Genomic DNA, 10,987 nt, shown 5'->3' on the forward strand with positions numbered 1-10,987 from the left:
GAGGTCCGTGTCTCCTGCATTGGTGAATGCATTGGTTAGAGGATACGTATTATAGAGGATAGCAGGGCCTGCCCCCAAGGTTGCTTCCATCCTTGGGGGCTGCTGACCCCAAGCAGCCAGATATCTGGGAGGCATAGGTCATGTACACGAAGCCATCCTCATCCTTGTAGTCCCTGTAGATCTCTGCCATGGTCACATTCATACTTCCTAAGTTCTTGTTGTTCACCAGCAAGTAAAATGATTCAGTGGCCCCAAGGACCATGCGGCTCCTGGGTTGCGGAAGAGGGTGTGTGTGGGGGGGGGCAGGAAGGGAAAAAGTTAACCTGGAAGGGAATGACCCCTGATCCATAGCCTTTCTTACCTCTGTCTGGCTAGTGTCTGGCCGTATCGACCCAAGATGCCCCCACCTCCCCACTCTAGCCCAGTCATCCTCAAACTTTAGATTGTTTTGATAGCAGAGCAAGCTGAATCTGTTGGTAATGGCTAGCCCTATCTAACCACCCTCAGACCATACATTAGAGGCACAGCCAGTACACCCCCAGTCTCAGCTAGGAGGGGCTAAATTTATGTTGTGGGTGGGAGAGGAAATAGTTTCAGAACGTGGTTAACCAACACTGGATAATCCAAAGCCCTGCCACAAAGGGGAAAATATTTAGAGGTAAAATGCTGTCACTGGGCTTTTAAAATCTTGAAAACAGAGGGCTTTGGACTATTTTCCAAAGATTCCTTTGAAAAATTCTTAGAGAAATTTGAAGACAGAAATTAAAACACAGTACCACTAAAATGTTGAAGCAAAAGAAAATATAGCTGGTACATCAAAATTGGGAGCTCTCACTTATTTTAGTGTTGTAGCAAGGTAATGAACATCTTTTTAAAATTGGTTGATCATGAGATCATCCTTTTTAAAGGCAGAGTTGAAGAGAAAAGGTGAAGCACAAATCCTTCTCCTTGTCTCTCTGCCATATCCCATCTCTCATTGTTCCAAAAAGCCCAGGGCCACACAGCACACACCCGCATGAGCACTTTGTTACCTACCGGATGACACTGAGGAACTGGGTCATGGTCAGCTCCTGTGTGACCAGGAACTTGGTCTTGTCCAGTGAGGGCAAGAGCTTCTCCCTGGGATAGCGCTCCACTGTCACCTGTCAAGAGCTTCGACCTTCATCTCTTCTGAAGAAACTGCCAAAGAATACACCTCAGTCCTCTATATCTTAGGAACTTGGAATAGAGAGAAGGAAGTCATTGGCTGGGTTCTTTTTTTGTGAACTTTTGAATTCTATTTAATTTATTTTTTTATACAGCAGGTTCTTATTAGTTATCTATTTTATACATATTAGTGTATACATGTCAATCCCAATCTCCCAATTCATCACACCACCATCAACCCCCCGCCCCCCACCACTTTCCCCCATTTGTGTCCATACATTTGTTTTCTACATCTGTGTTTCTATTTCTGCCCTGCAAACCAATTCATCTGTACCATTTTTCTGGTTCCATATATATGCGTTAATATACGATATTTGATTTTCTCTTTCTGACTTACTTCACTCTGTATGACAGTCTCAAGATACATCCAAGTCTCTATAAATGGCCCAATTTCATTCCTTTTTATGGTTGTGTAATATTCCATTGTGTATATGTAACACATCTTTTTCTTTAAAACATCTTTCTTGAAGTATAATTGCTTTATAATGGTGTGTTAGTTTCTGCTTTATAACAAAGTGAATCAGCTATACATATACATATATCCCCATATCTCCTCCCTCTTGCATCTCCCTCCCACCCTCCCTGTCCCACCCCTCTAGGTGGTCACAAAGCACTGAGCTTATCTCCCTGTCCTATGTGGTTGCTTCTGACCAGCTATCTATTGTACATTTGGTAGCATATATAAGTCCATGCCACTCTCTCACTTCATCCCAGCTTACCCTTCCCACTCCCCGTGTCCTCAAGTCCAATTTCTACATCTGAGTCTTTATTCCTTTCTTACCCCTAGGTTCTTCAGAAACTTTTTTTTTAGATTCCATATATATGTGTCAGCATATGGTATTTGTATACTCTTTCTGACTTACTTCACTCTGTATGACAGACTCTAGGTCCATCTACCTCACTACAAATAACTCAGTTTCATTTCTTTTTATGGCTGAGTAATATTCCATTGTATATAGGGGCCACATCTTCTTTATCCATTCATCTGTCGATGGATACTTAGGTTGCTTCCATGTCTTGGCTTTTGTAAATAGAGCTGCAATGAACATTGTGGTACATGACTCTTTTTGAATTATGGTTTTCTCAGGGTATATGCCCAGCAGTGGTATTGCTGGATCATATGGTAGTTCTATTTTTAGTTTTTTGAGGAACCTCCATACTGTTCTCCATAGTGGCTGTATCAATTTACATTCCCACCAACAGTGCAAGACGGTTCCCTTTTCTCCACACCCTCTCCAGCATTTATTGTTTGTAGGTTTTCTGATGATGGTCATTCTGATTGCTGTGAAGTGATACCTCATTGTAGTTTTGATTTGCATTTCTCTAATGATTAGTGATGTTGAGCATCCATTCATGTGTTTATAATAATATAAGATATAAGAATATTCTTATATCTGCTTCTGTGTTTGATCTGTTATGAAATGTTGCTTTGGTTGAGTTATATGAAGAAAATCTGGCCCCACATGTATTTGTAATTGGAAAATGCATTTTAGCATAATAGCATTTTTATTTAATTGTAATTTTTCTTCTTTTATTTTACACCAAAATTCAACAAGTGGTAGTTTCTTAAAAGTTAGTTGTAATGTAGAATATGAAACCATATAAATTGACTTTTTATACTCTGTGTAACATTACAGTCCATTGGTCCATATTGTACTTTGTTTGCATCTTTTACTCATGCATGATTTTATAACATTGGCATTGATTATTTGGAAAATGTGGGTTTATTGAGCTGTGCTTATCTTGTGATTTTGTCTGTATAGCTTTGCTTTTACCATTTGTCCTAGGGTTCTTCCGTCCAATTTTTTTGTTTTAATATAATGTTTAGTGCTTGATATCATTGGTGGATTTGTTTGTTGGTGTGGTTGCTCTCTTCTTTCATTCTGTTTAAAAAAAAATTTATATTTCTTATTTTAATAACTTCATTTTATGTTATTTTAGTTTTTTCTTTCCTTCTTTCCTTTTTTGTCCCTTTTCTTCTGAGCTGGGTGGCTGACAGGGTCTTCATGCTCCAGCCTGGTGTCAGGCCTGTGCCTCTGAAGTGGGAGAGCCAAGTTCAGGACATTGCTCCAGCAGAGACCTCCCGACTCCATGTAATATCAAATGGCGAAAGCTCACCCAGAGACCACCATCTCAACGCTAAGCCCCAACTCCACTCAATGATCAGCAAGTTACAGTGCTGGAAACCCTATGCCAAACAACTAGCAAGACATGAATACAACCCCACCCATTAGCAGAGAGGCTGCCTAAAATCATCCTAAGTTCACAGACACCCCAAAACACACTGGTGGATGTGGCCCTGCCCACCAGAAAGACAGGACCCAGACCCACCTACCAGAACAGTCACCACTCCCCTCCACCAGGAAGCCTACACAACCCACTGAATCAACCTTAGCCACTAGGGGCAGACACCAAAAACAATGGGAACTACGAACCTGCAGCCTGTGAAAAGGAGACCCCAAACACAGTAAGTTAAGCAAAATGAGAAGACATAGAAACACACAGGAGATGAAGGAGCAAGGTAAAAATGCACCAGACCAAACAAAAGAAGAGGAAATAGGCAGTCTACCTGAAAAAGAATTCAGAGTAATGATAGTAAACATGATTCAAAATCTTGGAAATAGAATGGAGAAAATACAAAAAACGTTTAACAAGGACATAGAAGAACTAAAGAGCAAACATAAAATGATGAACAACACAATAAATGAAATTAAAAATTCTCTAGAAGGAATCAATAGCAGAATAACCGAGGCAGAAGAACGCATAAGTGACCTGGAAGATAAAATATTGGAAATAACTACCACAGAGCAGAATAAAGAAAAAAGAATGAAAAGAATTGAGAATAGTCTCAGAGACCTCTGGAACAACAGTAAATGCACCAACATTCGAATTTTAAGGGTCCTAGAAGAAGAGAAAAAGAAAGGAACTGATGAAATATTTGAAGAAATTATAGTTGAAAACTTCCCTAATATGGAAAAGGAAAGAGTCAATCAAGTCCAGGAAGTGCAGAGAGTCCCATACATGATAAATCCAAGGAGAAACACACCAAGACACATAATAATCAAACTATGAAAAACTAAATACAATGAAAAACAGGAAATAATGTACAAGGGAATCCCCATAAGGTTAACAACCGATTTTTCAGTGAAACTCTGCAAGCCAGAAGGGAGTGGCAGGACATATTTAAAGTGATGAAAGGGAAAAACCTACAATCAAGATTACTCTACCTAGCAAGGATCTCATTCAGATTTGATAGAGAAATTAACACCTTTACAAACAAGCAAAAGCTAAGAAAATTCTGCACCACCAAACCAGCTTTACAACAAATGCTAAGGGAACTTCTCTAGGCAGGAAGCACAAGAGAAGGAAAAGACACACAATAACAAACCCAAAACAATTAAGAAAATGGTAATAGGAACATACATATCGATAATTACCTTAAAGGTAAATGGATTAAATGCTCCAACCAAAAGACATAGACTGGCTGAATGGATACAAAAACAAGACCCATATATATGCTATCTACAAAAGACCCAGTTTAGACCTAGGGACACATACAGACTGAAAGTGAGGTGATGGAAGAAGATATTCCATGCAAATGGAAATCAAAAGAAATCTGGAGTAGCAATTCTCATATCAGACAAAATAGACTTTAAAATAAAGACTATTACAATAGACAAAGAAGGATGCTACAAAATGTTCAAGAGATCAATCCAAGAAGATATAACAATTGTAAATATTAATGCACCCAACATAGGAGCACCTTAATACATAAGGCAAATGCTAACAGCCATAAAATGGGAAATTGACAGGAACACAATCATAGTAGGGGATTTAACACCCCACTTTCACCAATGGACAGATCATCCAAAATGAAAATAAACAAATAAACACAAGCTTTAAATGACACATTAAACAAGATGGACCTAACTGATACCTATAGGACATTCCATCCAAAAACAACAGGATACACTTTCTTCTCCAGTGGTCATAGAACATTCTCCAGAATAGATCATATCTCCTTGATCACAAATCAACCTTTGGTAAATTTAAGAAAATTGAAACCATATCAAGTATCTTTTCCAAACAGAGTGCTATGAGACTAGATATCAATAACAGGAAAAAATCTGTAAAAAATACAAATACATGGAGGTTAAAGAATACACTACTGAATAACCAAAAGACCACTGAAGAAATCAAAAAAATACCTGGAAACAAATGACAATGAAAACACGATGACCTATAGGATGCAGCAAAAGCAGTTCTAAGAGGGAATTTTATAGCAATAAAATCCTACCTCAAGAAACAAGAAACACCTCAAATAAACAACCTAAACTTACACCTAAAACAATTAGAGAAAGAAGAACAAAAACCCCCCAAAGTTAGCAGAAGGGAAGATATCATAAAGATCAGATCAGAAATAAATGAAAAATAAATGAAGGAAACAATAGCTAAAATCAATAACACTAAAAGCTGGTTCTTTGAGAAGATAAACAAAATTGAAAAACCATTAGCCAGACTCATCAAGAATAAAAGGGAGAAGACTCAAATCAATAGAATTAGAAATGAAAAAGGAGAAATAACAAATGACACTGCAGAAATCCAAAGATCATGAGAGATTACTACCAGCAACTATATGCCAATGGACAACCTAGAAGAAATGGACAAATTCTTAGAAAAGCACAACCTTCTGAGACTGAACCAGGAAGAAATAGAAAACATAAACAGACCAATCTGAGGCACTAAAATTGAGAGTGTGATTAAAAATATTCCAACAAACAAAAGCCCATGACCAGATGACTTCACAGGCTAATTCTATCAAACATAAAGAAGTGCTAACACCTATCCTCCTCAAACTCTTCCAAAATAAAGCAGAGGGAGGACCATTCCCAAACTCATTCTACAAGGCCACCATTACCCCGATACCAAAACCAGACAAAGATGTCACAAAGAAAGAAAACTACAGGGTAATATCACTGATAAACATAGATGCAAAAATACTCAACAAAATACTAGCAAACAGAATCCAACAGCACACTGAAAGGATCATACATCATGATCAACTGGGGTGTATCCCAGGAATGTAAGGATTCTTCAATACATACAAATCAATCAATGTGATACACCATATTAACAAATTGAAGGATAAAAACCATGTGATCATTTCAAAGGATGCAGAAAGAGCGTTTGACAAAATTCAACACGCATTTATGATAAAAACCCTCCAGAATGTAGGCATAGAGGGAACTTACCTCAACATAATAAAGGCCATATATAACAAACACACAGCCAACATCATTCTCAATGGTGAAAAACTGAAACCATTTCCTCTAAGATCAGGGTCAAGACAACACTGTCCATTCTCACCACTATTATTCAACATAGTTTTGGAAGTTTTAGCCACAGCAATCAGAGAATAAAAAGAAATAAAAGGAATCCAAATCGGAAAAGAAGAAGTAAACTGTCACTGTTTGCAGATGACATGAGAACCCTAAAGATGCTACCAGAAAACTACTAGAGCTAATCAATGAACTTGGTAAAGTAGTAGGATACAAAATTAATGCACTGAAATCTCTTGCATTCTTATACACTAATGATGAAAAATGTGAAAGAGAAATTAAGGAAACACTCCCATTTACCACCGCAACAAAAAGAATAAAATACCTAGGAATAAACCTGCCTAAGGAGACAAAAGACTTGTATGCAGAAAACTACAAGACACTCACGAAAGAAATTAAAGATGATACAAACAGATGGAGAGATATACCATGTTTTTGGATTGGAAGAATCAACATTGTGAAAATGACTGTACTACCCAAAACCATCTACAGATTCAATGCAATTCCTATCAAACTACCAACAGCATTCATCAGAGAACTCGAACAAAATATTTCACAATTTGTAGGGAAACACCAAAGACCCTGAATAGCCAAAGAAATCTTGAGAAAGAAAAACAGAGCTCTAGGACCATGCTCCCAGACTTCAGACTATACTACAAAGCTACAGTAATCCAGATAGTATGGTACTGGCACAAAAACAGAAATATAGATCAATGGAACAAGATAGAAGCCTAGAGATAAACCTGTGCACATATGGTCACCTTATTTTTGATAAAGGAGGGAAGGATATACAATGGAGAAAAGACAGGCTCTTCAATAAGTGGTGCTTGGAAAATTGGACAGCTACATGTAAAAGAATGAAATTGGAACACTCCCTAACACCATACACAAAAATAAACTCAAAATGGATTAAAGACCTGAATGTAAGGCCAGACACTATAAAACCCTTAGAGGAAAACATAGGCAGAACACTCTATGACATAAATCACAGCAAGATCTTTTTTGATCCACCTCCTAGAGTAATGGAAATAAAAACAAAAATAAATGGGACCTAATGAAACTTAAAATCTTTTGCACAGCAAAGGAAAACATAAACAAGATGAAAAGACAACCCTCAGAATTGGAGAAAATATTTGCAAATGAAGCCACTGACAAAGGATTAATCTCCAACATTTACAAGCAGCTCATGCAGCTCAATATCAAAAAAACAAGTAACACAATCCAAAAATGGGCAGAAGACCTAAATAGACATTTCTCCAAAAAAGATATACAGATTGCCAAAAGACACATGAAAGGATGCTCAGCATCACTAATCAATAGAGAAATGCAAATCAAAACTATAATGAGGTATCACTGCACACCAGTTATAATGGCATCATCAGAAAATCTACAAACAACAAATGCTGGAGAGGGTGTGGAGAAAAGGGAACCCTCTTACACTGTTGGTGGGAATGTAAATTGATACAGCCACAATGGATAACAGTATGGAGGTTCCTTAAAAAACTAAAAATAGAACTACCATCTGACCCAGCAATGCCACTACTGGGCATGTGCCCTGAGAAAACCATAATTTTAAAGAGTCATGTATCACAATGTTCATTGCAGCTCTATTTACAATAGCCAGGACATGGAAGCAACCTAAGTGTCCACTGACAGATGAATGGATAAATATGTGGAATATTAAATATTATACAATGGAATATTACTCAGCCATAAAAAGAAACAAAAATGAGTTATTTGTAGTGAGGTAGATGGACCTAGAGTCTGTCATACAGAGTGAAGTAAGTCAGAAAGAGAAAAACAAATTACGTATGGTAACACATATATATGGAATCTAAAAAATAAATAAGTTTCTGAAGATCCTAGGGACAGGACAGGAATAAAGACACAGACATTGAGAATGGACTTGAGGATATAAGGAGGGGGATGGGTAAGCTGAGAGAAAGTGAGAGAGTGGCATGGACATATATACCCTACCAAATGTAAAATTGATAGCTAGTGGGAAGTAGCCACATAGCACAGGGAGATCAGCTTGGTGCTTTTTGAGCACCTAGAGGGGTGGGAGGGAGGGAGATGCAGAAGGGAAGGGATATGGGGATATATGTATATGTATAGCTGATTCACTTTGTTATACAGCAGAAACTAACACACCATTGTAAAGCAATTATACTCCAATAAAGATGTTTAAAAACCAAAAACCCAAAAACAAATCCACCGACGATAAGCGCTAAAAACTATACTAAAAACAACAAAAAACAGACAGCATCCTAGGACAAATGGTAAAAGCAAAGTTATACACACAAAACCACACAAAGAAGCATACACATACTCACAAAAAGAAAAAAGGAAAAAATATATATCATTGCTCCCAAAGTCCACCATCTCAATTTTGGGATGATTCGTTGTCTATTCAGGTATTCCAGTGATGCTGGGTACATCAAGTTGATTGTAGAGATTTAATCTGCTGCTCCTGAGGCTGCTGGGAGAGATTTCCCTTTTTCTTCTTTGTTCGCACAGCTGCTGGGGTTCAGCTTTGGATTTGGCCCCACCTCTGCGTGTAGGTCACCTGAAGGCGTCTGTTCTTCGCTCAGACAGGACGGGGTTAAAGGAGCAGCTGATTCGGGGGCTCTGGCTCACTCAGGCCGGGGGGAGGGGAGGGGTATGGATGCGGGGCGAGACTGCGGGCAGGCATGACGCTGCAATAGCCTGAGGCACGCCATTTGTTCTCCCAGGGAAGTTGTCCCTGGATCACGGGACCCTGGCAGTGGCGGGCTGCACAGACTCCCGGGCGGGGAGGTGTGGAGAGTGACCTGTGCTCACACACAGGCTTCTTGGTGGCTGCAGCAGCAGCCATAGCGTTTCATGCCCGTCTCTGGGGGTCTCCGCTGATAGCCGCGGCTCACACCTGTCTTTGAAGCTCGTTTAGGCAGTGCTCTGAATCCCCTCTCCCCGCACACCCCGAAACAATGGTCTCTTGCTTCTTTGGCAGTTCCAGACTTTTCCCTGGACTCCCTCCCGCCTAGCTGTGGCGCACTAGCCCCCTTCAGGCTGTGTTCACGCAGACAACCCCAGTCCTCTCCCTGGGATCTGACTTCTGAAGCCTGAGCTTCAGCTGCAGTCCCTGCCCGCCCCGGCGGGTCAGCAGACAACCCTCTTGGGCTGGTGAGTGCTGGTCGGCACCGATCCTCTGTGCGGGAATATCTCTGCTTTGCCCTCTGCACCCCTGTTGCTGCGCTCTCCTCCATGGCTCCAAAGCTTTCCCCCCATCTCCGCCAGTGAAGGGGCTTCCTAGTGTGTGGAAACCTTTCCTCCTTCACAGCTCCCTCCCACTGGTGCAGGTCCCATCCCTATTCTTTTGTCTCTGTTTTTTCTTTTTTCTTTTGCCCTACCCAGGTACGTGGGGAGTTTCTTGCCTTTTGGGAAGTCTGAGGTCTTCTGTCATTGTTCAGTAGGTGTTCTGTAGGAGTTGTTCCACATGTGGATGCATTTCTGATGTATTTGTGGGGAGGAAGGTGATCTCCATGTCTTACTCTTCTGCCATCTTGAAGGTCTCTCCCTGGGTTTTGTTTTCTCAAAGAACAGGATATCACAGGCGTCCCCTGAGGAGTTCAATGTCTTACCGGGATCTTGCCAGGGAACTTCACTAGGATTCCAGCAACTTCCTCCCTTCTGGTTGCTGTGAACATTTAAGATTAAATGAACACGTCAGCATGGAACAGAAGCCTGTATCTTCTTGTCTCCCTGTCTCAAGGGCCAAAACCCAGCTATTGTGAGAACTTTACCTGAGCTCTTTCTTTGCTTGAAAGGTCTGAGGCTTGGGCTTTTCTGTGGAGTCTGCATTTTGCTCAACAGCTGTGTCTGTGTGTGATTTAAAAAAAAAAAATCTCACAACCAGGACCTAACTCATTCTTCCAGCTGCTTCCAAACCGCCTGTAGGATCCCAAAGGAGGCTTTTATGTAGGGCTGTGTGACATCAGCCTTCTCCACCCCTCCCTTTTCAAGATTCCCCCTCCCTGGGCAGGAGCAGGTCAGTTCTAAGAATGGGAATGGAACAGCCACCTTCTTCTGGTTAAAGAAAGTCACTTCGCTCACTGCCATTTAAAAATTTGTCTTTGCTAAAGAAATTAAGATTTACAATGTAGTGCATTGGTCGTCACTATAAATGGTCCTGTGAGCTAAGGAGTTATGGATAGAAACAGTCTTGTGTCAGGACATTTTAATACTATAGTAATGAAGTAAGTTGAAGATCAATTCACCTTACCCTGAAATATGCTGCTATTTTTCACAGTAAGAAATAGGTATTCCAGAACAGTTGAGTAATTTGTCCAGATAAAAAGATATAAAGCCAGAGTTAAAATCCAGGTGTGTATCAAAGTAATATTATACTCTGCAGCTTACCAGCATATTTTGTCATATTTTTTGCATGGTCTAGGTAAATGTGT

General features: G+C 39.9%; 1 protein-coding gene across 1 annotated transcript; it reads right to left on the reverse strand.

Annotated features, from left to right (window-relative positions):
- Positions 1–49: 49 nt before the first annotated feature.
- MAP1LC3C (microtubule associated protein 1 light chain 3 gamma) lies at positions 50–10,385 on the reverse strand. The gene is made up of 4 exons (XM_029227514.1): positions 10,328–10,385; positions 10,166–10,221; positions 1,036–1,142; positions 50–269 (listed from the first exon to the last, which is right to left on the reverse strand). The coding sequence occupies exons 1-4, from the start codon at positions 10,383–10,385 to the stop codon at positions 50–52; spliced, it is 441 nt and encodes a 146-aa protein (XP_029083347.1).
- Positions 10,386–10,987: the final 602 nt, after the last annotated feature.

The sequence above is a fragment of the Monodon monoceros genome, unplaced genomic scaffold (assembly GCF_005190385.1).
Source record: "Monodon monoceros isolate NGI ecotype Baffin Bay Population unplaced genomic scaffold, NGI_Narwhal_1 Super_Scaffold_18, whole genome shotgun sequence".
In the NCBI taxonomy this organism is placed as follows: Eukaryota; Metazoa; Chordata; class Mammalia; order Artiodactyla; family Monodontidae; genus Monodon; species Monodon monoceros.

What these genes read in the sequence shown, in the direction of transcription:
- MAP1LC3C (XM_029227514.1), bottom strand. Translation starts at nt 10,385, where the DNA reads ATGCAGACTCCACAGAAAAGCCCAAGCCTCAGACCTTTCAAGCAAAGA. An exon ending in AGTTCCCTGGCAAGATCCCG is followed by an intron (nt 1,143 to 10,165) that starts GTAAGACATTGA and finishes AGCTCTTGACAG; the next exon opens with GTGACAGTGGAGCGCTATCC. An exon ending in CAGTTCCTCAGTGTCATCCG is followed by an intron (nt 270 to 1,035) that starts GTAGGTAACAAA and finishes TCCGCAACCCAG; the next exon opens with GAGCCGCATGGTCCTTGGGG.